Consider the following 27,631-nt stretch of genomic DNA (forward strand, 5'->3'; position numbering starts at 1 on the left):
TGCGAACTACAGCTTGTGCAGTCTGGACCTGATCTTGATTACTTGTGCCACTACATGTCAGTGCTTCACCGCTTTTTATTTCTCTACCTTTCAGCATGAGTGATTTCCCACAAACTCTGCAGGTCCATGATTATGCAATGCAACATTTTAATGGAAATAAAGAGAGCTAAAGCATATAGTTCATTGTACTCTATAAGCTACTCCAAAGGAGATACAGGAAAAAGTCAGAGCAACAGTTACAATGTTACCAGTATTTGGACCCTTACGTCACAATTAAAAATTAGGGCTGGGTATTGACACAAATTTTACAATTTGATTAGATATTGATTCACAAGTTAGCTGATTCAGATGTGCTACAGCGATCTGTCAGCGTCAAAGCAAAACAGCATAGACTAAAAGATTGATTCTTGGGATTTAAGAATCAGTATCGGTCCATCAAAATGAGAATTGATTAAAATCGAAAAATTTATATTTTTAACCCAGCCCTAATAAAAATATCCAAAAGTCGCTGCATTAAATGTCACATTCCTGTTCATTCCGGACTCCATTTCCCATAATCCTCCCTGCCAGTCACATGCACACTCCACACCAATCACCTGTTGCCACATACAGTTTAGCACTTCTCTGGACTATTTAAGATTCACTCTCACACTACCTCATTGCGAGGTCTTGATTCAGATTCTGAGCGTTTGTATCCTGTCTGCCTGTCTGTTATTGTTCCGGTTTATGATTCTCTGCCTTCTGCCTTTGGACTGTTTATTGTTATCTGGACTGTGAACGATATCTGCCTGCCCTGATCTACTGCCTGTATCCTGACCACGATTCTGCCTAGCCCTTGCTGTTCCTTTTTGCCCCTGCTTTGACCCTGCCTGTACGACCACTCTTACTTTAAATAAAGCTTGCAAATGATCAAAAAGAGTGTTAATGGAGACATTGGAAAAATTGGTTTTATTTTTAATGCATATTACCATTATGCACAAAATCAGAGGAATTTGAAACACAATCAAGATTATGTAACATCTGATGGAAAAACTTGTATAGAAGGTATGCACACGACGTCACCGTCGGCCAGAATGACTGTGTGTATATGCACAGAGTGGCAGCATTGGTTTTCAGCGCTGAGAGTACACAAAACACATTCAAAATGGGAAAGAGCTTTGCAACTGACTGTATAAATAGATTTGACACGAAATCTGAGGAATATTTTATAGCCTGCCAAAAGCTAAAGAAAACAGGAGCAAATGAATTGCTGCAATTCACAGAAACAACTGGACTCCAGGCAGAGAAACGTGAATTTGCAGTTATCATTTTGTATGTTGAATTTTGGGATAAAATCATACCCTATATATTGTATTGTTGTATATTGTTATGACAACTCATTAATTAAATATTTACCATCTTATATTCTGCATAATTGGGCACATATAAATGTCTGGAAACACGATTCTGCATTTCAATATCCATGGAATACGATATAAGCTGTAACAGGAACACTATTGAGTCCAATCTTTAGTTTAATCGTTTGTTTTACTTGTATTTTCACAGTTTCCCCTATTAAATTCAGTCATGCAGCAGGCTCTTTTGCCACTCAGTCCAGTTGAAGGGGCTTGTTCCGATGGGAAAGTGACATCAGTGCATACCCTCTATTGATATGAGTATGTATTCAGCCAACAATACACACTTCAAGACACATATATCACCCCATGACTTTCACTCTGTATACAGTACATGTGTAATGAATGGCCAAAATTAGGAAGCTGTTACAGTGCAGGTGAAGCTTGGAAGTTCATTCTGATTTTGTGCTGGATGTCCATACCTGTTATAGAATTACAATATAGCATGTTTGAAAGTCTGTCAAATTTGAAATGCAAATTAAAAGGCATCTGAATTATCAACATGATCAAAACATTGCTGAAGAACCTGTTGTTCTTATCTACTACATGCCTTCTGTTGTCTGGTATTTTTTTTTAATCTTTTTTTTTTTTCAAATAAAAGGCCTTTTAGTAAAAATGGAAATACAGTTCATTGTTCATGTTAGTTCACAGTGTATTAACTAATGTTAACAAGATTTTAATAATGTATTAGTAAATGTTGAAATTAACATGAACAAAGATTAATAAATGCTGTAGAAGTGCAGTTCATTATTAGTTCTTTTTAACTAATGTAGTCAACTAATGTTAACTAATGAACCTTATTGTATTATTATTGGCAGATATTGAGCGACAACTGATATGTTTATGCATTTCATGTTAGTAGTCTGCTATACTGTCATAAAGATCAGAATTTCATCTTACTTTTTCGCCATAACCTGCACCAAAGTATTTGCATATTTTTACTCTGTTTGGGCCTCTGAATATAACTGAAGTGTTTTTTCTTCCTGAATGTGAAATCCGTATTCTCATGTATTAAACATTATTCAACAAAAACACATAGCCATATGCACTCTTTTTTAAAAGATTTTATTTTTAAATAAATATTTTGTCTAAAGTTTCAACAAACTGTTCCATTAAAAAAAGTTTTTTTTTTATCGACTATTATTTTATTAGTTAGGCTTTATAGGGTTAATAAATAAAGAAATAAATTAATACTTCCAATAAGGCAATAAAATATGCATGTTACAGGGATTCATCATTATGCAGGTTCCAGGTCCTTTAAATGAAGTTCTTTTTATACCTATAATACCCATTCTATGGGTCTCAGTTCAATAAAAAAAAAAAAAAAAAAAAATATATATATATATATATAATATATATATATATATATATATATATATATATATATATATATATATATATATATAATATTCTGTATGCTTAGAATACCCAGATGATCTGCTACATTTGTCATAATGTGCCTATACAACTAGGACAATGCATGGTGTCCCACAATGCTATATACTCAACTTCTAGTTAAAACATGTTTATGCCTGCCAAAAATGATAACTTGCAAGATAACTGGGTAAGGTCAAATAACAAAAATATAGAACACTTTTGTTTGGAGTTTAATGTTGCATAATCGCTGTGCTGTTTTACATTCTATAACAAAAGTAATCACTAGACAGTATGCAGTGTTCAGGAACTTGTGCACTAGCATTTTATTATGAACAAAAACATTTATTTCGACACAAACAAAGCTGCAGTGGACTTTTTTTTTTTATTTTTTTTATCGTGCCTCCATCTGCCGGACAGACCCTGTTATTGCAGACTCTCCATCACCTTCCACAAATCTCCAGCAGGCGGAGCTACACTTCCAAATATGGCTCGTGTCTTACTGCAGTGGGCGGGACCTCTAATTCGATTGGTTCAACTGGTGTCCATCACCTTAGGTCGATAGCAAACGAGCTAACTAGCTCCACACAGACAAAATACAGTGTCTGCAGCATAACAGCGAGAAACCGGCGGGTTACTTATTTAAATCTACTTTTTTGTTTTTAAATATTGAAACATTAAATCGGATAGTTGCAGAAACTGGGGCGAAGGAGAGGTATGTTGATTATTAATAAGTTAATTGGAAACAGTAGCTCAGCTTACACGCTACTAGTCAAACATTAGCTTAATGCTCATGCAAATAACTACTTCAACATTTCTGTGATTATTAAACACATTTTCGCTAATTATATAAGTATTGTTTAATCTTTACAGAATATTTCACGTTCTTTTAAATTCTTTCTATATGTATATCATTGTTAGTTTGAATAAACCTCATTTGTTTGCTGGTTTGTTTATTTGTTTTGCTAACTTGTGTGCCATTTTTTGTTGTTGTTGTTTTGAACATCTTATTAACCAAATATGTATATTGTATAACATAGCTGTTACTTTATATGGCAGTATTAACCTTCTAGTTTAAAGAGCTCGTAAGTGTAACGGATCTAGATTTAACCTTTGCTTTCTTGAACATCTCTACAATAACATCTATACACTAAATAATCGTTATATTTACTATTAAGTAATCGTGTGCAATTTCATTTCTAATAATAGTAATGTTGGTAAAAAATATTTAAGTGAGCACCGGCTAAAACTATGTTTACAAAGCGTTATGGGGAACGTATTATGCGCGTAAAGTACACTCACGTGTTCGTTTGTTAAAAGATGTGAAACACAAGGTTTGATTTTGATCATACTGCAAACATAGAACCCCCTGTGTTTTAGTGTCGAATAATAAAACGAATAATATTATAAAATAACAAGTTGCATTTTGTTTTAATTCTGTTAAATAATATTTTTACGTGATTAACTAGCTAATATTTCTATTATAGGTTACTTATAAAACACGTTAACTTCTAACAAACTGCCTAACAGGAGGCACCTGTATGTAAATGCATTTGTGTATGTAAATAAATTGAACTATAAAAGTAAAACCGTAAAAAAGCTTTGTGAAATGCAGCTAAATATGTTGATGAATTTTGCTGTTTTTCTATGATGTGTTTTATCATTTTTTTGTTTGTTTGTATCATTGTTGTTCACACGTTGTTACATTAACTCTGTAGGAGAATGGTCGTCCCTGATGGTGGAAGTGTCATTCAGCCAGCCGATAATGGTGACGCAGACGGCACGATGTCCAGTTCTGAGCCAGAGTTTGGTCCGAATCTGACCACAGTGGAGCTCGAGGAGGTCCGTAAGCTTCAGGAGCTGGTGCGACGTCTGGAGGTCCAAAATCAAGCCCTGCGCAACAGGGGCAGCAAACTAGTGCTGGGGGGCAATAGCAACCTCACTACAGGAAGTAACATTAATAGCCTGCACGAGGTCATGGACACTTCTCCCAGAGCAGAGGATGCTGGGAACCTGGTGCTGTCACCTCCAGTGGGCAGCAGTAGCAGTGAGGACATGTCTCCACTGCCTGATGCCTGCAGGGCAGAGGATGAAGTGCAGCAGGATGGGTTCTTGAGTTTACCGTGTGCTTCTGGCTCCAAACAAACACTGGCATGCTTTGTCACGAGTCTGTCTCCAGACGTCTGTGATTCAGAGACACTGGGAGCAGGTCATGCGGGTATGGACCAGTCCGCCTTGGACGAGGTGGATGTACTTGACTTGGAGACGTGTGCTCAGGCCGAGGATGAAGACAGCTGGTGGGTCTATTGATCTTTCGGTAACACTTTTATTTTACAGTATTTACTAGGGGTGCAATGGTTCAAATGACTCATGGTTCAGTTTTTATCACGGTTTTAGGGTCACGTCACGGTTTCAGTATGGTTCATTATGTGCTATGTTCAGGTAAAAAAGTACTACTGTTAAATAAAAATAAAGAAAATAAGAACATAAACTACAAGCAACAGCACAAATACAGAAGAGCAAAGATACAAATAAAATAAAATGCTTTTCAGGTTTTTCATGTATCTTAGTTTACAGGTACATAATTTGAATACAGTAGCTAATCAAATGTAAAACAACATTGCATTTAATCTTCACTGTATAATTTAAATAATGAGTGATTTCCTTGTCTTTTTTGTTTTTGATTTATTGATTTGTTTATTGATTAACATACAGACAGCAGGAATATTAGGCTGCTGTCACTTTAAGTCATAATGCACGGATTCAGTACACTGATGCTGAACACATGCATTCTTTCTCAAGTGTTTAAGTTAATTTAAGACATAACCTATTATGTTTGCTAGGATACTCACCAAGACAGCATGTTGACATAATTTTTGTGTGAATTTGTCCGTTCAAGTGCAAAACTTGAAAAAGAACACAATATTTGTGCGCTGCACGCTTCGGATGAGTGCACAAATCTTCTCCAAACACGCGCATGCGAGTTCTCTTTTGCTTGTGCTCGAATGTTTAAATTGGCAAGGCTTAAATGAGCTTAGTTTAAACACAGATAGCAACGTGTGCTATTCAGTTCTAACCTGCGCTCGCATGCTATCAACACCTGGGTGATGGCGGCGTAAATGACTGATCATATGGCATATACGGCACTCGCAATGCATATTGACAGAAACATACATTAGCTTAACTATGTCTGTTTTATTTAATTTCAACAAACCATATTATAGATGCGTACATGCGTCATCAGATATGAGTTGAACCGAGTAAGTGCGTGTCGAACCATGTGGAGAATAGTAGGGTTGTTTTTGTTTTTTTTTAAACCAAGAACTGTTACATCCCTAGTATTTACTATTGTAATGATTATAAATTATGCATAATTACTTGAAACTAACCCTAAACCAAACCTTAACCCTAAAGCAGTGGAGCCCAATCCTGTTCCTGGAGATCTACCTACCTGCAGAGTTCAGTTCCAAACTTGATCTAACACAATTATCAAGTGCTCCTGGAGATCTTAATTAGCTGGTTATGTTGTTTGATCAGGGTTGGAGCTGAACTTTGCAAGAAGCTAGATCTCCAAAAACAGCAGTAAGTAGCTACATGTTGTTAAAGGGTTAGTTCACCAAAAAAAGAAAATTCTGTCATTAATTACTCACCCTCATGTTGGTCCACACCCTTAAGACCTTCGTTCATCTTCAGAACACAAATTAAGATATTTTTGATGACGTCTGAGAGCTATATGACTCCTCAATAGACAGCACTTTAACAACCACTGTCAAGGTCCAGAAAGGTACTAAAGACATCGTTAAAACAGTCAACGTCACTGCAATGGTTCAACCTTAATTTTATAAAGCATCAAGAATACTTTTTTGCACAACAAAACAAAACAAAAATAACGACTTTATTCAGCAAAGCTTGGCCAAAGCTGTACACGTGAGCAGCACGACACGCGCATATGATGCTGACGCAGAAGCCGGCCAATAATGAGCCTGAAAATGCGGGACGTAAACAGCATAAGAGAATGACACAAAAGAGAAGATATTGTTGAATAAAGTCTTTATTTTTGTGTAGTTTTTGTGCACAAAAAGTATTCTCCTTGCTTCATAAAATTAAGGTTGAACCACTGCAGTGACGTGGGCTATTTTAACAATGTCTTTAGTACCTTTCTGGACCTTGACAGTGGTTGTTAAATTGCTGTCTATTGAGGAGTCATAGAACTCTCAGATTTCATGAAAAATATCTTAATTTGTGTTCTGAAGATGAATGAAGGTCTTAAGGGTGTGGAACGACATGAGGGTAAGTAATTGATGACAGAAGAATTTTCCTTTTTGGGTGAACTAACCCTTTAATTCATATTACTATGTAATTAAATGTATAATTGCGCTGTAACAAGCACACCTTAAAATAAAGTGACTTTTTATTATAATGTCATGTAGCACTGAATATGTGCTATACTTTTTCTTTGAAAAATGTAAGGCTGGCATTTGCTCGCTCATATAAAACTCATCACCACGATGCTAGGGTTTGGTGAGTGGTTGCTAGGTTGTTGTATGCAATATTAGTAAGGTGTTGCTGCCAGGTGGCTCTTTACTGGATCAGTTTAAAGGGTTAGTTCACCCAAAAATGAAAATTCATTTATTACTTGCCCTCATGCCGTTCCACACCCGTAAGACCTTCGGTAATCTTCGGAACACAAATTAAGATATTTTAGTTGAAATCCAATGGCTCAGTGAGGCCTCCATAGGGAGCAATGACATTTCCTCTCTCCAGATCCATAAAGGTACTAAAAGCATATTTAAATCAGTTCATGTGAGTACAGTGGCTCAATGTTATTATAAAGCGACGAGAATATATTTTTGGTGCGCCAAAAAAACAAAATAACCACTTATTTAGTGATGGCCGATTTCAAAACACTGCTTCATGAAGCATAATAAATCAGTGTATCGAATCATGATTCAGATCGCGTGTCAAACTGCCAACAGCTGAAATCACGTGACTTTGGTGCTCTGAACAGCAGATTCGATACACTGATTCATAACGCTCCGAATCTTCCTGAAGCAGTGTTTTGAAATCGACCATCACTAAATAAGTCGTTACTTTGTTTTTTTCTGGCACTTCAAAAATTCTCTCGTCGCTTTTATAATATTAATATTGAACCACTGTACTCACATGAACTGATTTAAATATGTTTTTAGTACATTAATGGATCTTGAGAGAGGAAATGTCATTGCTCCCTATGAAGGCCTCTCTGAGCCATGGGATTTCAACTAAAATATCTTAATTTGTGTTCCGTAGATTAACGAAGGTCTTACGGTTGTGGAACGGCATGAGGGTAAGTAATAAATGCCAGAATTTTCATTTTTGGGTGAACTAACCCTTTAACCCTGTAAATCCACAGTGTACCGCCGGCGGTACACCCCCCCCCCCCCCCCCCCCCATTCCAATTTCCCCCCGTGAAAAAAATGACAGGAATAACACAAAATACATATCCGTTTAAAACTTAGAAACTCAGCTTTTTAATGCATCTAATAGGGCTGGGACGATGCATCGATTCTAGTTTTTACCCGCTTACGAAGTAGACTGCTGGACAGCGCTCATACATTTGGTTGAGTCATGTATTCAAAGCATTCTGAGCCTAAGCTCAGAATGCTTTTACGATGCGAGATTTGTAATTTGCTTCAACCTTTTTGAACTTTATGAATGGTTGTTTTAGGTTTAAGTGGTGTGTGTAAAGGAACTGGAAGCAGGCAGTGTACGAGTGTTTCTAAAGCATGTATAGTAGTGCCATCTACTGTTAAAAGCTAAGCTCAGAATCGAAATATTAATACATATCCTAAAGCATCTGAGCTTTATAATGGCAGTACGCATTACCAAACGAGTTTGAGCTGAAGAAGGTGTCTCCATCCACATTTATCCATCATAAACAGCGAAACGATGCGTTTGTGTGTAAAAAAAAAAAAAAAAAAAAAAAAAAAAAATCCATTTTCAACAAGTTAGGTAGTAATATATCCAGCTTCCACCAAACCACATTCTGCATTCGTATTATGGAAAAAACGGAACTGGCGTCGTGTCAGTTCCATAAGTTGAATAGGGAAGGCATAGGACATACAGCGTAAGCTTTTTGAAGAATATGGAAGGCGGTCTGGCAGAAGCTGGATATTTAACTTCATAACTTGTTATCGATATTTTGTTTTACACAAACGCATTGCTTCGCTTCAGAAGGCCTTTATTATCCCTCCGGAGCCATGTGGAATATGTTTATGATGGATAAATGTGGATGGAGACACTTTCTTCAGCTCATACTTGTTTTGTAATGCATACTGCCATTATAAAGCTCTGCGTCAGGATATTTATTAATATTTCTCCGATTGTCTTTGTCAGGAAAAATAAAGTCGTATACACCTAGGATGGCTTGAGGGTGAGTAAAGCTTGGGGTAATTTTCATTTGAAAGTGGAGTAATCCTTTAACAATTGCTGACTCTGAGTAGTCTCTCTAAAATGGAGTGTACCACCGACAGGCACCAACTAACTACAAAAAAATTAATAATCATATCTTTCAAAACTACTGCCTTGATCACAAAATAGGTGTCATTTGAAAGCTTAGAGTCTGAACTTTACAATGCAATTTGATTAACTCCAAAGTAGTGTTGAGTTATTTGCTAATTAAAAAAAGTTTTCGTAATTTATAAAATATTTTGTTGTACTATGTACTGTAATATGTCAAACACATTACAAAACAAATCATACAGCTCAGATAGTCATGTTTCATATGTCATTTAAAAGGTCTCATGGAGTAGAGTACAACAAGCATAATTATTTTGGGCTCTGACTAAAGCGAGTTTTTGTTCATGAAGCCCCCCCAGACCCATATGTAAAAAATATACGGATGCAGCGTTTGTCCTGTTTTCGCTTGTAACATCAAGAATTTGTGAACACATGCTCCGAACGTGGAAAATGGTACATCATTATTTACAGCAGATTCTCACGATTACAAAGAGTCGTAATCCGTCACTTAGATCTAAAGATATTCTATCCTGGAGTTATAACACATAAAGCTCCACAGACGCACATGTAGCTAAGTAAAATCAAATGTAGCATCCATGTGGCTTTTACGCTTGCAAGTTGCAACTTCATGAAACATGCACAGATTGTAGAAAATGGCTCATCATTTATTTACAGTGGATTTGGATTACTATTGAAATGGTCCAAAATCAACATAATCCATTGCATTGATCACAAGATCTTCACGGAGGAACAACCATTTTAAGAATGCCTTTGAGGTGTCAAGGGCTAAACAAAAAGGCTACCTTGGTTCCAAATGCTGTAACTTTTGATTACTTTTTATGCTATCACCACAAAATTAGATCTTGTTGCAGCTCACATGTGCATGCAACACACACAATTTTTTTTATTTATTTTTTAATTGCTACATTATTTCCTTCCTGAGTTATTGCATGTCAAATAAGATATGTAAAATTTCCCTTGAGCACACTTTTTTTTTTTTTTTTATCAGCATTTCCTCTGCACAATAATGTCCAAATGTACCAAACCTACCTTTTTTACACTCCTTGCTATAGTTTTGGAGTTATGAGTCTTTACTTTTGTGTATATCACTCAAAAAAACTATAGCAACAGCAACAAAAAAAGCAATTCTAAGATGCCTTCAGGGCTTAAAGGGTTAAAAGAGCCTATCCTAAAAAGTGAACAATGGCCTTTAAGATGACACCCAAAATGATAATTTACTCACCCTCGAACCCATAAGACTTTGCTTCATCTTCAACACACAAATTAATATATTTTTATTAGCTGTTTCTATCCCATGTGTTCAAGAGAACAAAATCAGGTAACACTTTACAATAAGGTTCATTAGTTAACATGAACTAATAATGAACTGCACTTCTACAGCATTTAGTAATCTTTGTTAATGTTAAAACTAAAATCTTGTTAACATTAGTTAATACACTGTGAACTAACTTGAACAAACAATGAACAACTGTATTTTCATTAACTAATGTTAACAAAGATTAGTAAATACAGTAACAAATGTGTTGCTCATGGTTAGTTCATGTTTGTTAATACATTAACTAATGTTTAACTAATGAACCTTATTGTAAAGTGTTACCCAAAATCATTACAAAATATATGTAATAAAATTGGAAGTTGCGGTCACTGTGTCTCTTTTCCTCCATCACTTGAGGCTCAGAGCGCTCAGACAAACGCGATAAATGCATAGTGCTATTGTGAAATTACAAAGTCTGAGATTCAATTTGTATTTGTGTAGCAGGTTTCAAAATGAACTGAAATGAAATGTCATTTACGTGCGTGGAGTGCTCAGTTAACAAACTTCATCTCTGTATGTTTGGGTTGCTTATAATGTTCATATGGGAATTAGGGCTGGGCGATATATCGGATGCTTTTGTCACGCGCATTTCGTCAGTAAAGCCGGTTCCCTGATTACCGCTAAATCGGCATCACCTGCTTTCAAATGAAGCGGCATTTAATAGACAGAGCCGTAGTTCACTGATAAGCCACGCAATATCGCATTCAATATCGACGGCGATTCATATCGATATTGAACGCGATATTGCGTGGCTTATCAGTGTAATGCAACATACGCCATTTCACCATATATAACGAAAATCACTCATAAACCTACGCCAACTCAGGAGAATAGATCAATATTGTGGTGAGGGGGGTGTGGTTCAGCGAAGTCTGCAGCGGGAGAGAGAGTCGGGAGACAAGTGGTGAGTGAGTGGTTCGCCGACCCCTGGGCACGCCACCATATGGTCCTCCGCGAGGTGGATGGCCGAGTCCTGCGACGTGGGGCGGTGGCACTGGACCCACTCGGCTGTTTTCCTCGGAAGCCGAGTGATGAATTGCTCCAGTACCACTCGATCCACGTCGCTTGGCTCAGCCATCCACCTCGCGGAGGACCATATGGTGGCGTGCCCAGGGGTCAGCGAACCACTCACTCACCGCTTGTCTCCCGACTCTCTCTCCCGCTGCAGACTTCGCTGAACTACGCCCCCCTTGCCACAAATGTTTCTAAATTTGCAAACTGTTGTTTATCGCAATTTCAAAATAAAAGTTTAAACCCTCACGGTAGCATTTCTATCATAATGAAGTGGCCAAATATTAAAGAATAATTGGACATTTGATTTAAATGTTGTTTGACCAATATTAAACAAGGATTTGATCTGCTGTAAAGTGTAACAACAACAATCACCAGGGAGGTATTCCAGAAAGCAGGTTATGTGACAGACCTGGGTATGTTTAAGAGTAAGCTAACGGATAACCTCAACTTTTGGTTCCAAAAACGGAGGTAACTTTCAGGGTATGCAAGTAGCCATAGCAATTTACTCTCTGAACATATCCTGTTCCGTAGCAGGTTCTGTTCCAGGGCTAGTTAACACAATAGTGGTAATCACAATAGTGCTTTATATTATAAAGCATTATTATGAAGTGGTAACTGCTTTATTCCCCCTTTTAATAGCAAGACATTATCTATACTATAATTTCGATAATAAAATATATAATCTTATTCAATAATTAGCATCAAACAAACAATATAATTCTTCTCAGTGAATAAAGATTACTTATTAAATTAAAAGTTTAAAAAGTGATTGCACAACCACCAAATAGGTTTTTGGAACCAGGATACCTCGAGTAAGCAAGGTTTGGGTTAATCAACTGAGAGTTCAGGTTATACGTTACGATAAGTTAACCGTGCTTTCTGGAATTGCCCCCCAGGCCGTTGGTGCCCTCTGCAGGCATTTGTTATAATACGCAATGTACATGAGTTGATGTTTATATTATGTGTATTATATTATGTATTTTAAGTGTTGTTTAATAAAACCATATGATTATTTGCTTTTGATACTTTATTTGAACCAATAGAACAGAGAAAGCTGATGATCAGCATCATGGTACCAACAAAGCCAGATTGGAGTGATGTGGTTTGGTCAGCTTATGACAAACTATAACCCTGAGTTTGTTCAACTACCATCATGGTACAGGCCCCAGGTAACCTGAACTTAGAAGATCCAAAAAAAGTCATAAAGGCAGCGTAAAACAATTCCATATTAAGCAAGTGGTTTATCAAAGTTTTATAAGGAGATATGACTGCTTTATGATGAACAGATGTAATTTAGGCATTTATTTACATAAACAATTAAAACACATACATAGTGCCAATCACATGCTAAACACAGAAGCTCAAACGTGTCACACATTAGAACAAACCTCATTGGTTCTCATGAAACGCCCACTTTGTGTTTTTATGTGTATGTATGTGTGTTTTTATGTGAATAAATGCCTAAATTAAATCTATCATATAAAACGATGATATCTCCTTACAAAACTTGGATTAAACTCTCATTAAAAATTTCTTGATTTGTGATTTGAAGTCTTAGGAGTTTGGAACAAAATGAGGTAACAATGTCATTTATTGTGAGATATTTTGCGACTACTGTCATTCAGAATGTGTACAAGTGATGCATTGGTGAATGATCTTATTGATCTTCTGGCTCCTCTTCTTTCTGATGAACACAATCAGAGTTATGTTAATAAATATCCTGACGCATCCAAGCTTTATAATGGCAGTGATTGGGACCAACGAGTATGAAGCTGAAGAAAGTGCTTCCATCCATTATAAACATACTCCACACAGCTCTGGGGGGTTAATCAAGGCCTTCTGAAGCAAAGTGATGCATTTGTGTAAGAAAAATATCCATATTTTACAAGTTATAAATTAAAATATCTAGCTTCCACCAGACCGCCTTCCGTGTTCAACTTAAGAAGAAAGTGTAACGCCTCTCGCTGTTCAAATCACTTACACAAAGTTCTACGCCTTCCGCCAATAACTAAGCCAATAACTAAATACACAGCCTGCATGTCAGTGAGGAAGGATTACTGCAAGAGGTGGTTTTGCATTAGGGCTGGGTGATAGGAATATTTCAGTATTTCTTGGCTGAATGGCAATGTACATTATATAACCCTATTTTCTACTCTTTATTTTTTATTTTTTTTTTTTTTTTTATTTATTATTATTATTATTTGGACACCAAAAAAAGTCAAATTTTCTTTTTTTCTGTATTTATTTATTTATTTATTTATTTATTTGTTAAAAAAAAAAATCACATACTGCTTAGTGTTGTCCTACAAACAATGTTCATATTGGCTATGAAAACAAATATAGTGAATGTAACCATGTAGGCTATGTTACACATTATGAATAAAAGAAAAAAGGGTTAAAATTGTAACACGGCTCGTCCACTCCTGACAACAAAATGGAAATATTTGCAAGAGTTTCTAACATTTAGAGAAAGAGAATATACCTGTGAAATGTAAGTTATGCACTGATGAAAACGCCACATCTCAAACAGCACAATCTGTCAGCGCATGTATCTGTCAGAGCATCTGATGGGGCAAGCCACATGAAACTGTCTATATCTTACAAGTTTTGAAGCCCTTTATATAAAGCATGACTCATGTTTAGGACCAATTGGATTATGCACTTTCCCCGCAGCAGCTCACTGCGTCAGTCTGTGTGTCCTCTGCTATTTTTCAGATGTGCTCATAGGATCAAACTACTGTATATCGATATAAACGGTATTGCCTCATCCTATATTGTATATAGATATATATTGATATATCGTTCAAACTTGATATACCGCCCAGCCCTATTTTGGATGCAAATGTGGGGAAAATATTTCTAAAATAATATTTATAAAACAGTTTCTAAAATAAACGGCTAACAATAATAAAGCCAAATGATGACTGTGGGATACTCACCAAAACGGGCATTCTGACAGAATTTTGTGTAAATTTGTCCATTCAAGCACAAGAAGATATGAAAGAACTCAATTTAGTATTCGCATGTGGCTCTCTGGGCGCTTAATTCGCATACGTGCTCACAGAAAACTTCTCGTACAGCGTGCGAGTACCGAATTGAGTTTTCTTTCGTATCTTCTTGCACTAGACTGTTTAAACGGACAAGACTTTAAAACGTGCAATTTGAAAATGATAACTCTTGTGACCAGAAAGTTTATAAATTCCGAAATGCCATTTGCACTGAAAGGTGCACCTGCATCTGCTATATTAAGTGCTGAATGAATGACAGGCTACATCGCGCAAGGTAAATAAGAGGTTGACATCTAGTGGAGAAGACTAGTAATAAGATGAATGTTAATCAGATATTATGTTCAGTTTTTGTGGAAATAAATATGGGAAAAAAAGATCGAAGGATTCCCCTGACTAAAAATTTTTCTAGTTGATAGTAGTCGTTCATTTAAGCCATTAGTCGATTAGTCACACATTTTAATGGTATTAAGTTAATTATTTAAATTGGGTGGTGGCATTGGAAAATGATTTGAGTTTGTGTTGAGAAAGAATATTATATGTAAAATGTTGGCTACAAGGTTGAAGTTGATAATACTGACTTGTCATCTCCACAGTATAGTGGAGATGACAAGAGATGCATTGTTTTAACCTGCTGTTAAAAACAAATCATCCACCCACCAGTACCTATGATTTTCTCTAATTTAGATATCTGCAGCCGACGCACAAATAAGGATTTCTTTAAAGCAAAAATTATTCTTAGGGAAAATTACATTTCCTTATTAGCCTAAACCAGCAACAGCAACCTATGACACGTGAGCCAAAGTGAGAGATGTGTATGTATTTAATTCAGATAGAGTATACCTGCATGCAGAAATACATTTTAAGTTAATCATTCATCATAGTAACACAGCGTGTTTTATTAAGTTGGTAGCTAAACTTGATATAAAGTGAGAGATTTAATCCACCACGCAAGACAATGAACGCGCACAGCTCTGAAAGCGCGAGTGCTGCACACACAAAAGTTACTGATTGACAGATTACAGCTTGTTCTGCTTTTGTTCCACTTAGTTTTGAGAAAAAACAAAAAACAAAGGTAATTGTATAAATTTAGGAGATATTAAACTAAGTATATAAAGTCCTATTAAACATTCCACACACATCACAATGACCGTGATGCATGTGCAAACTTCATTAATGCTGGTCACTTCATGTGTTTCGAGTAGCTCAGTATCTCTTCAGCAAGCTGATGCGAAAAACTGCAGCAAATGAAACTTCATCCTGAAGCTCAACACAGTAGTCTCCATTAAAAGTAGGGAGATTCAATTATTTTACTGCACCTGCAATTTTTGGAATGTTATTTTTTATGGCTTGACCCGCCTGGGATGTCTCGCATCTTTCTCACCTTTTTCACCCTGATGTGTTTGCATCCCTGGCCTATAGAGAAAAAATGCACGTTAGTTAAACATGTCATGCAGTAAAGCAAGGTACTAATTTAGCTTCCACACTATGCATGAATTAGATATGTGGCTAATAATAGCACACATTTATCTAGGTTAACGTTAGAGCGAGCGGCCATGTGAAGTGGCTAACGTTAAGCTACTACTTGCTTGTTTCAATTATGTTTGAGATCGATGAATGATAGGCGAACATTTGGATTTCCTGCCAGACATAATTACCACATGGACCAGCCGTTTTAGTGATCTGCCACAGACTTTGCCCCTTCCTGTGGAGTTCTTTTCTGCAACTAACCAATTAATAAATATTTGGTTGACTAAGCCTCTTCTCGACGACTAATGTTTAATCGGCTATTAGGGGGCACCCCTAAAAAGATCGATTTTCATAAATGTAATTATTAGGCTAAAGGCTGTTCTTTTTTAGTACATCCCTTGTATTTTATTTTGCATTGATTTTAGTTAATAGAGAATTCCCAAAACAAATCAATAACAAGCAGCTAATCTCTCTAATGCAGCTTTAATTTTCATCAGAATAATCTAGCCACTAATGCTTCAGTGGATTGACATTGGCCAGCAATTAGCCTCTCCATATGTGCATATCTGCTGCTTGAGGTTAATAGAGCCATGTCTGGTAGCAGCATTGGGTCGTATCTTTGGTGAGGTTGTAAGCAGCTTTTGGTGGATTTATGCTTCATGTGATACTGCTCATTGTAGATGGTGAAAAAAGAGGATTGTTTTGACCTGGATGGTGACTACAACAGGGTTTTTTTTTTTTTTTTTTTTTTTTTTTAATAGGACTAGTTACATAAAGCTGCAGTGTGTCATTTTGTTTGGCATGTTGTTAATGTTGTCTCTCATATATCTGATTAATGTAAAGTAATTAATGTAAATATAAGGACTGGTAAACCATAGGCAGTTGTTCTGTATCTATCAACATGCCATCTGATGTCCATTCATGTTTTATTCCTGCTGTAACTAGCAGTAAAGAGGAAACGTGAACATTTCTCAACACATTTATTGTTTGAATTTCATTATAAATTTAAAAGCTCATGCTTTTTAAAAGAGTAGGGTTGTAACAGTATGATAAGACTCAAAAAGTATCATGGTTTCACGGTATAAAATATTAAACAATCAATTATTATTTTTATCATCAGTTAAAATGACTATTAAATTATCATTTTCATTTTTGGGTGAACTAAACCTTCAAAGTTTTTTTGTTTTTTTTTTTCACAAAAAAAAGTGGACATTTTTTTTTCATCCCTCATTCTTACCCTCTGTCCTCTCTGTTTTTAAGTGGCGACTCCTTTTAAGGCTTGTCAGTAAATGGCCACTTGGCTAATGTCATTGTATCAAGTATCTACAAGTACAATGCCTATCAATGCCTGCTGCTATTGTAAATTAGTGTGTTTTGAAAACATCCATATAAAACCAATACAGTTGACTGCTTCATCTTTTAACAAAAAGTTTTTTTGATCTCTTCATTACACTGTGCCCGTACAAACATATAATCTTCCAATGCGATCCGGTACGCCATTAAAATAAACCATCCACTTGTTTCTGATGCTGAAATCCTTCTGAACTTTGTACAGAAATGAGCAGTTTAAACACGACACATCAAAGTGAGTGTTCCTTTAATCTTCCATTTGTCCTGTTGTTGACAGACTCAAGCGTGTGGAGTATGTCAGAAAGTGAATCTCTATACTGTATCCAGTGTAGACAGCCTAAGTGAATATTATGCGTTCGTGCTCTAGTCCGCGGGTGTCAGCTGTTAAGTGACTAAATATTAATTAATTCTGTCTTCAACTAAAAAATGACTAGTTCAATGACCCCTTATGTCAAAAGATCAAGGAAAATAAATTAAAAAAAATGCTTTGTTTATAATGAAGACAACATTTAGTTTTAATGGTTCAAACCACTTATATGTCAAAAGATTAAGGAAAAGTTGATTGTCATGTCCCCTTTAATTCAAATATTGGCAGTTTTCCGCTGCATGGGACGGCCCAATACGGTACGGTTCGCTTAAATAGTACCACCTCGGTTGAGGTTCCAGGCGTGCAGTACCGATACTAAATGTGACGTGTAAACACTTGCAGATCACTGATTGGTCAGAGAGAATCATCACTACTAGTGTCATTGGATTTGAAACCCGAGGCACTAAACCCACTAGATTTAAATAGTCAGTAACAGCCACTGCAGTATCATTTGTTCGCGCAACTTGCTTTAAACGACTGTCGCACGCAACTTGAAAAATGGCTGTATCGTAGTCAGTAGATGAGGTGCAGACTGTTCAATCAGTTTATAATTCCACCCTCTTTGAAGCGGTACTAAACTGCATTGGAAAAGCAAACCAAAAGTAAAGTGCCAAAGCCATGCCAAACCGAGCCAAGTCGTACCACGCAGTGGAAAAGCGCCATAAGTGTCTTGTAAATTTTTTGACTGCTGGCAATCCTTTCACATGAGTCAGCAGTCCAAACTCTGCTTTCAAAAAGGATTGGGAATCTTATTGCCATTGTTATATTCCTCCTCTCAAAAAGAAATGAATGTTTGTGTCTGTCTAGAAAGAGAATGGGCTCCATCAGAGCAGCATTTATTGGCATGTGCAGAATTTTGATGAGCTGTTCATGATGGATGGATGTTTCACAAATGAACTTCAAGCATCTGTTCTAGTAAACACTGTCTGTCCCACAGAAACGACTGTTTAAATTTCCCCTATATTTACATTTGAACAACAATCATGTAGAAGAACAGGAAGCTCTGGTGTGACATTTTCATGGGATAGAAAGTTCTGTCATTGTAAGACTTGATGATTGGTAAAATAGTCTGATAGATAAAGACACACCAGAGCTCTCCAGAAGTGCTTTTTTTCAGGTGCTGTGACTAATTTTTAATTTCTTCTCCAAAACTAATTTTACAGGTTTACTTACATTATTGCTGTTCTGTAAATGCAAAACATCCTGTTTTTCTTCTCTTCAGGTTGTACGTGTCACCAAAGAAGCAGGTTGTGACTGAACGGGGGCCTGAATCACCACTGAAATGGTGTAGAAAAGTTCTCGATCACCCCAGTCCAGAGACTGAAGTCGCCTGTCGGACACTCATCAACCGACTAGACCAAAGTATGGAAACTTTACAAGATATGTGAATAATTTGACATATAATAGAAACAGCCATGGTCTTGTGGCTATCAGAGCAGAAACTAAAGCTGCTGCTCTTCGTATATGTTTTTTTTTTTTTTTTTTTTTCATTGTCTCCATTCGCATTCCTATATATATTGCTTTAGCTTTTTTCGTCCATTTGATTGAAAGATCTGAAAAACCCATACATTTATCTATACATAGACCCTCCACTCAAAGAAATCAGGACAGAAGTGTTGATAGTGGATTGACCAAAATGCATCTTATACTAGGTGTAAACAGGGCCACAGAAAGATACAGTTTTGACATTTTGATTAAATATTACACACAAAGCACGGATGAATTGTTCACAATAAGATCTATAATATGCACAGGGCTCAACACTAAGGATTTTTTCTACTGGCCCCACCACAAAAAAATAAAATCGTTGTTGTTTTCAATGTTTTTGTCTCATGTAACCTTGCATTCTAATAAATAGGCTTATAACGCTATTCTTTCACAATTCTTGCTTCCAATTTTGAAACCACAGCAAAAAACTACTAGCCGAACTAGCATCAAGTTCAATTCCCGATTTAATTAAAACCATTTTAATAAAGTTACAGTCAGAAGAAAAATTGACCATTTTAGCCTTCAATCCACTTTCACCAGCTTCCACTGCTTTATACTGTATGCCAAAAAAAAGTTTTAGAATATAGATCTTAAAATACAAATTTTGTATTTAAATTGTTGAATGTTCTGCAGGAACAAAAATATAGTAACCAGTTTGTTTGTTTTTTTTTGTTTTTTTTTTCCTGAAATGTAAGGGTCTCTTTTTATATAATCCTTATACAAGTCTTTGAAGTTGAATTCTCACTGTTAACTGTTTTGTGAAATTGAAAATCTTTTGTGCATCCTTAAATGCCAAATGTAAGATGAGTTCACCCAAAAATGAAAATTGTCATTTACTCACCTTCATGTTGCTCCAAACCTATTTGACTTTTTTTTTCCTTTTTTTTTTCTGTGGAGCACAAAAGAGATATTTTTAAGAGTGAGTGAATTTTGAAAAGTTAATGTGGTGCAAAACAGCACTGCACCCCAGTGACTTTCATTGTATGGTTTTATTTTCCACAGGAAAAGAAGGTCATGGAGGGATTGAACAACATGAGGGTGAATTAATGATGAGGGTTTTTTTTATATATATGGTTGTTTGACTGGTTGTTAAATGATTTGATTTTTTTTTGTGTTTTGCAGCGTCTAGATGGAAGAACGTGTACAGTAGCCCATCTCAGACAGCTGAGGCTGGTGTCTCAGCATCCTCCTCTGCTGGGTACCTCAAATCAACTAACAAAACACTACTAACCTCTGGCAGCTCAGGTATGGCATTAACCCAGTTCACTGCGCATCCCACGTCTTACAGCCTCTTACCTCAAACATGCACACCCATGCAAATATTCAGTGGTGTGGACAGAGCTGCTATGACTTTGTTTGTGTTAAGTAGACATAAAGCACATGACAAGGTCAGATATCACGCATGAGGTGTCTGGCAAACATTTCTGGCTGGCAAATTCCTCTCAAATTAATCTTCAGCTGTGTGTGTGTTTAAAAACCTGTTTGGTCTGCAGTGTGCACTAAAGTCATGAGTAACTGCCTCTGCATGAGTTTCTGCTGTTTAATGAACCTCATTGGTAGCCAGAAATTATTTTATTTGCTTTGCTACAGGCATGTGACTTACTTTCAGTACTAGGGCTGGGCGATATGGACCAAAAATAATATCTCAGTATTTTTTAGGCTGAATGGCAATATACAATACATATCTTGGTATTTTCTACAAAGTGGGCTAAAAATTAAATTTTCTGTATTTAAAAACATTATTCAACATCCTGTCCATTGTCATCCTCTAAACAATGTGCAAATTGAAAGCTATGAAACATAATGAAAGGATTAGTTCACCCAAAAATGAAAATTCTGTCATTTATTACTCACCCTAATGTCGTTCCACACCCATAAGACCTTCATTAATCTTCAGAACACAAATTAAGATATTTTAGTTGAAATCCGATGACTCAGTGAGGCCTCCATAGCCAGCAATGACATTTCCTCTCTCAAGATCCATTAATGTACTAAAAACATATTTAAATCAGTTCATGTGAGTACAGTGGCTCAATATTAATATTATAAAGCAACAAGAATATTTTTGGTGCACAAAAAACAAAATAATGACTTATTTAGTGATGGTCGATTTCAAAACACTTCTTCAGGAAGCTTCGGAGTGTTATGAATCAGCGTATCGAATCATGATTCAGATCGCGTGTCAAACCGCCAAACTGCTGAAATCACGTGACTTTGGCGCTCCGAACAGCCGATTCGACAAGCTGATTCATAATGCTCCGAAGCTTCCTGAAGCAGTGTTTTGAAATCGGCCATCATATATAAGTCGTTATTTTTTATTTTATTTTTTTTGGCGCACCAAAAATATTCTCGTTGCTTTATAATATTAATATTGAACCACTGTACTCACATTAACTGATTTAGATATGTTTTTAGTACCTTTATGGATCTTGAGAGAGGAAATGTCATTGCTCCCTATGCAGGCCTCACGGAGCCAATGGATTTTAAAGGGATAGTTCACCCAAAAATGAAAATTTGATGTTTATCTGCTTACCCCCAGTGCATCCAAGATGTAGAGGACTTTTTTTCTTCAGTCGAACGCAAATTATGATTTTTAACTGCAACCGCTGCCGTCTGTCAGTCAAATAATAGCAGTGATTGGGAACTTGAACAATAAGAGTCGAAAAAACTTCCATAGACAAATCCAAATTAAACCCTGCGGCTCGTGACGGCACATTGATGTCCTAAGACACGAAACGATCGGTTTGTGCGAGAAACCGAACAGTATTTATATAATTTTTTACCTCTAATACACCACTATGTCCAACTTCGTTCAACTTCCGGTTAGTGAGGTCTGATCGCGCTCTGACAACGGAAGTGATGTCTCGCGCTCATTGAAGTATATGGGCGAGACATCACTTCCGTCATCACAACGTGTTTTTTGACCTCACTAACAGGAAGCTGAACGAAGTTGGACATAGTGGTGTATTAGAGGTAAAAAATTATATAAATACTGTTCGGTTTCTCGCACAAACCGATCGTTTCGTGTCACCTACATCTTGGATGCACTGGGGGTAAGCAGATAAACATCAAATTTTAATTTTTGGGTGAACTATCCCTTTACCAAAAATATCTTAATTTGTGTTCTGAAGATTAATGAAGGTCTTACGGGTGTGGAATGGCATGAGGGTTAGTAATAAATGACAGAATTTTCATTTTTGGGTGAACTAACCCTTGAATGTATCTATGTATGCTGTGCCATAAATCATGTGAAAAAAAAAGGTTAAAATATAAGCATTGCATTATAAAACATGCAGACTGTAATAAAAAAAGCACAGATTAAACATTCACTCATCTGAAATAATTATTTTACATATTTACCAATGCAATGGTGTCTTTATAGTTACTGCTCTCATAAAATACAATTACTTGTTTTACATTTAGCATTTTAAACATACATTTAACGTCTATCAAAATCCCATTCTATTGCATTCCATCAGTTTTGATGTACATATGCGCATTAGCACTCGTTCAGTAAAGTTTAACAGGGTACGTTTACACGACAATTGTGTATATAGACAACATTGTCAAAACGATCCCCGTTCACATCTGCTGTATTACTCCAGTAGTTGGCGACATCACTTTGTAAAGAAAGACTACAAAAGCCTATAGACTGAACATGTGATATGCATGCGCATGATGTCACCATTTTCACAAGTTTACATGAAGTTAACAGTATCATTTTTAAAAAATGGTTTACACTTTACAATAAGGTTCATTAGTTAACATTAGTATATTAACTAACATGAACTGACAATGAGCAATACATTTGGTACAGTATTTCTTTGTTAACGTTAATAAAAATACAGCTGTTCAGAGTCTGTTCATGTTACTTCACAGTGCATTAACTGTTAACATATACAACTCTTTATTTTAATAATGTATTAGTAAATGTTGAAATTACCATTACCAAAAACTAATGTAGTTAACTAATGTTAACTAATGAACCTCATTGTAAAGTGTTACCTCAAAAACTTGGAAACCCATCTTCAAAAGTGTGTTTTAAGGCCCCCAAAACACTGTTGCCATGTAAAATAGACAGTTTTACATATTTAGTTGTAAACGGTGTCGTGTTAACAGCCCCAAAGACTTGCTTGCTCTCAGCATTTTATGCAAAATAGAAAATACTTGCGTGGGTTTCCTACTTTACAGAGTATAACAATCAAATGCAAGTTATTCCGTGGGGAAAACACTTCTCAAATGTGTTAAACAACACAGGCATCTGACAGCGCAAGCTGCGGTAAATGTTTGTGAGTTTGAAACTTAATGTAAAGCTTTATGTTTGGGACACAACTTGGTTCCTGCACTTTTCCCACAGCAGTTGACTCTGTGCCTTTTGGTATTTTTCTAGAAATGCATTATTCACATTTTGAAAGTGTTGTAATTGGCGGAGGTTTTCTGTGCACAGCAAGCAAATGTGATTAATCGATAATCAAATTCACTGACAATTCTTTTTATCTATCATTATCAGTGTTATTGATTGGTTGTTGTAGCACTAAAATTGAGTATGTTCTCGGTTGTTTACAGGTCACACTGGTGTCCACTCTGCTCTCAGTTCACAGTCTTCTATTGATAGTGAATTAAGCACCTCAGATGACTCCATCTCCATGGGCTATAAGCTTCAGGATCTGACTGATGTTCAGATAATGGCTCGTCTCCAGGAGGAGAGTAAGTTTGCTTTACCAGACAAATCCAGACCCTGAGGGGTTTTCACCTCACCACAGTGCACCATTTATTCATGCAAAATGCAAATAAATGTAGGATATGAAAATGCTTTCTATTCTCATTTGTTTGAAACTCATTGCTTCAACAGCAAGATCTGATTATGGTTCAAGCAAACTGTAGACCACTGTTATTTGTGTATCGCGAACACTTTTAGAGATTGACTTGAGTCTGTTGTTGTGTAACTTTTACACAGCAGTTGAGGGTAGGGCTGCTTGATTATGGCAAAAATCATAATCACAATTATTTTGGTCAATATTGAAATCATGATTATTTGACACGATTATTGGTGGGAGATATGATTCAAGTCTTATTTCATGAGATGTGTAATTTCAGATAGTGGATTTTCACAATTATCGATTCAGCAAAAACTAATACTAGGTTAAAGGGTTAGTTCACCTCAAAATTAAAATTATCCCATAATTTACTCACCCTCAAGCCATCCTAGGTGTATATGACTTTCTTCTTTCAGCCAAACACAATTTAGAGTTATATTAAAAAATATCCTGGCTCTTCCAAGCTTTATAATGGGAGTAAATAGTAACTGAGATTTTGAAGCCCAAAAAAGTGTATCCATCCATCATGAAAGTAATCAATACGGCTCCAGGGGGGCTTCTGAAGAGAATCTTATGTAAGCTTCTGTATATCCATACTTAGAAATATACACCTAGGATGGCTTGATGGTGAGTAAATTATGGGATAATTTTAAAAACGAATTACAAACAAAGCCATAAAATAAATATAACAGACAAAAACAAATTACAAATTAAATAAACAGTGCTTTAGGTTTTTCAGGAAGATGTACTAACAGTGGTATTCAGCTAAGTAATAGCCTACAACAGAAACTAAATAAAGTAATTAAATGTAAAATAACACTGCTGTATTAAATATAGACTAATCCTTATTACATCTACAAAAGTTATTCATTCAAGAGCAGTGAGTGATTTTATCTTTGTCTTTTGTTGTTTGATTAACAATGACTGCAGCAGATTTATTAGGATTTAATATACTTTTACACGTTTTCTTTCTCAACTGTTTACAGTCACTTAAGACATAACCGACTGTGTTTATGTCAGTACTTGCCAAAACAGCATTTTGACATTTTTGTGTGTAGGTGATTTGACTATTTAGGCGCGTATTCGAAGTATGCTTCTCTTATGCGTGTTCTGCCTCGTCTTGGAGCACGCACACAGACAGCCGCATAGGGAACAGTACCACTTTTGCGGCTTAATGTGCTTTTAATAACCATTTGATATCAAGGACATCCCACAGTTTACCAACAGTAGATTGCATTTTACAACACTCACTTATTCGGCTTAATCGACAGCCCTAGTTGAGAGTGAAGGCGCACAAGTTTTGTTATTTAACAAACCTTATGGGTTTGTAGTCTGCAGGTGATTTGACAAAATATTGGTTAATTTTGAAACAAAATCAAAATCTGTTTATATTATTAATACCAGTTCCTGAAATGTAGAGTAGAGAGAGTAGAGATTGACCTCAGTGAGTCTTTCATTATAAACAGTGATTGTCAAAAACAACACATCTCTGAGTGTACAGAAGTCGGCATACTGTAATTAAATGCAACTTCTACAGCTTGCAAGCTACATTCACCGAACTCAGCATAGCACTGTCAGAACGTAATGAAACTCTGTCTTTCCTAACTGATTAGGCTTAAAATCCCATAGATAAATGTCTTTCTGTAATACCCTTTAGAGCATTCAGCCTGTGTCTTGGCACTAAGGATATCAGTACTACAGTCAAAAAGATCAATAAAAGTGTTGCTACAGGATCAGTATTATGGTGTACTGATGCACTGTATAATAGAAAGGCGGCTGCTTTCTGTGTGCATGTGTTCTGTGAAGAGCACTTGTGCCTTGTAGTAAAGCAGTTATGCACCTGAATGGTCAAATACATTTCAAAATCTTTAGTACATATTGTTATACCAACTTCAAAGCTTTAATTTTTGACTTTCAAGCTTGTTTTGTTGTAATAATACTACTGATGTCGTACCATCAGCAATTTCAAACAAGCTTTTTTCTGCACTATAATAGCCAGTTGCACGTCTTTGTGTTTTTAAGGTCTCCGGCAGGACTACGCCTCTACCTCTGCCTCGCGCCGCAGCTCATCTGCCTCCCTGCAGTCTCTGCGTCGAGGCACCTACAGCGATCAGGAGTTTGACTCCTACAGTCAGGAAGACGAGGAGGATGAATGCTGCTCTCTGCCTCAGCGTCTCCAGCGCTACTCGCCCTCTCCGCACAGCTCTCCCCGCTGTCTCTCTCCCAGCACACTGGCCGAGTACAGCCGCCTGGCCGCCCCACGTCCACGCATGTCCCGCCGCTCTCTGCAGGGCCCAGGGTCTAAGAGTGAGGGTAGGACATTTAGTATATTAATCAGATATGAAATCAGCATTTTGTGGTATACATAAGCCTGGTGGAATTCCAGTTTTAAGGCAAATTGCTTGTACAGCATAACTGATTGATGAACTAAATTATGGATGCACTTGCCCCGTAGATATTAAGGATCATTGATGCCATGTTGTAGAATGAAAAATTGTCATTTAAAGGGGTCATGAAATGCATTTTCAGATCGTTGTTAGCAATGTTTTTGCACCAAAAAGTTGAAATATTTGTAAAAAATGATCATTTTCTGAATGTCACATTGCATCAAGGGTTTACAGTAGCCAAGTCAAGTTTACTTTTATTTATATAGTGCTTTATACAGTACAGCTTCACAAAGCAACTTCATAGTAATAAACAGGAAATAACAATCAATGATGGAAACTTCATCAAATATGAGACAAAATCTAATTCTGCTGTAAAACAGCTCTACAGAAGACATTATTCATCAATTCAGTTCAAGTTTTGTTCTCATACAATCATGTAAGTGCTGTCAAATCAATAATATTACTGAATATTAAGTGTCTTATAAACCCCATCTTAGCAAGCTAAAGGCAACAGTAAGATAAACTACACCGGCACATATTTAACTTGAGTAAACTTATGTATCTACTGTATGTACTGATTTGATTTGCAAAACTCAGTGATACACTTGGTCTCTTAATAGCGTTAAAATCTGGCTTGACTAAATTACAAACACACTTTAAGATTATAAATATGTACCACCTTTGCCTCTGAGGACCAAATACTTGGCACTGCTGTAGCTTTCAGTACAAGATGTTTAGGAAAAACGGGCAGTTCTCACCTAAACTTATGCTACTCCTACACCATACGTCCTACGTCATACTTTGGGTCAGAGGTCACCCTTCCGCCGGAACTGTAATCTCTCATGAACACGCATTGATTATAGTTTATAGACCTATTTTGTGTTTGCAAACAGTGATGATGTTGTTTTGTGGGCGGAGCCTACTTGGTGGCAGAAAATGACAGTTCTGCAGTAGCAGTCTATGGAAGCCACGGAATAAAAAATGTTAATTTTGAGTTTATATCTCACAATTCTAACTTTTTTCTGGCAAATCGAGTTTATATCACTCAATTCTTAGAAGGAAAAACAGAATTGTGAGATATACTCATTATTCTTTCTTTTTTCCTCAGAATTGCATGTTTATATTCCACAA

At 36.4% G+C, this 27,631-nt stretch overlaps 1 protein-coding gene across 3 annotated transcripts; it reads left to right on the forward strand.

The window, feature by feature from the left end:
* The first annotated feature begins 3,346 nt into the window (after nucleotides 1–3,346).
* On the forward strand, nucleotides 3,347–26,259 carry zgc:66447 (SLAIN motif-containing protein-like). Of its 3 annotated transcripts, XM_067391145.1 has the most exons (7): nucleotides 3,347–3,483; nucleotides 4,487–5,065; nucleotides 19,031–19,170; nucleotides 20,299–20,334; nucleotides 20,419–20,494; nucleotides 23,863–24,003; nucleotides 26,136–26,259. In XM_067391145.1, exons 2-6 carry the CDS (start codon nucleotides 4,491–4,493, stop codon nucleotides 23,906–23,908), a joined length of 873 nt encoding a protein of 290 aa, XP_067247246.1. In that variant the 5' UTR covers nucleotides 3,347–3,483; nucleotides 4,487–4,490; the 3' UTR covers nucleotides 23,909–24,003; nucleotides 26,136–26,259. The 3 variants fall into 3 exon arrangements, with proteins under 3 accessions (XP_067247246.1, XP_067247231.1, XP_067247238.1); XM_067391130.1 differs by lacking the exons at nucleotides 23,863–24,003; nucleotides 26,136–26,259 and having other exon boundaries at nucleotides 20,419–21,075; XM_067391137.1 differs by lacking the exons at nucleotides 20,299–20,334; nucleotides 23,863–24,003; nucleotides 26,136–26,259 and having other exon boundaries at nucleotides 20,419–21,075.
* The last annotated feature ends 1,372 nt before the right edge of the window (nucleotides 26,260–27,631 follow it).

This window comes from Chanodichthys erythropterus, chromosome 1, assembly GCF_024489055.1.
Source record: "Chanodichthys erythropterus isolate Z2021 chromosome 1, ASM2448905v1, whole genome shotgun sequence".
NCBI classification, from domain to species: domain Eukaryota; kingdom Metazoa; phylum Chordata; class Actinopteri; order Cypriniformes; family Xenocyprididae; genus Chanodichthys; species Chanodichthys erythropterus.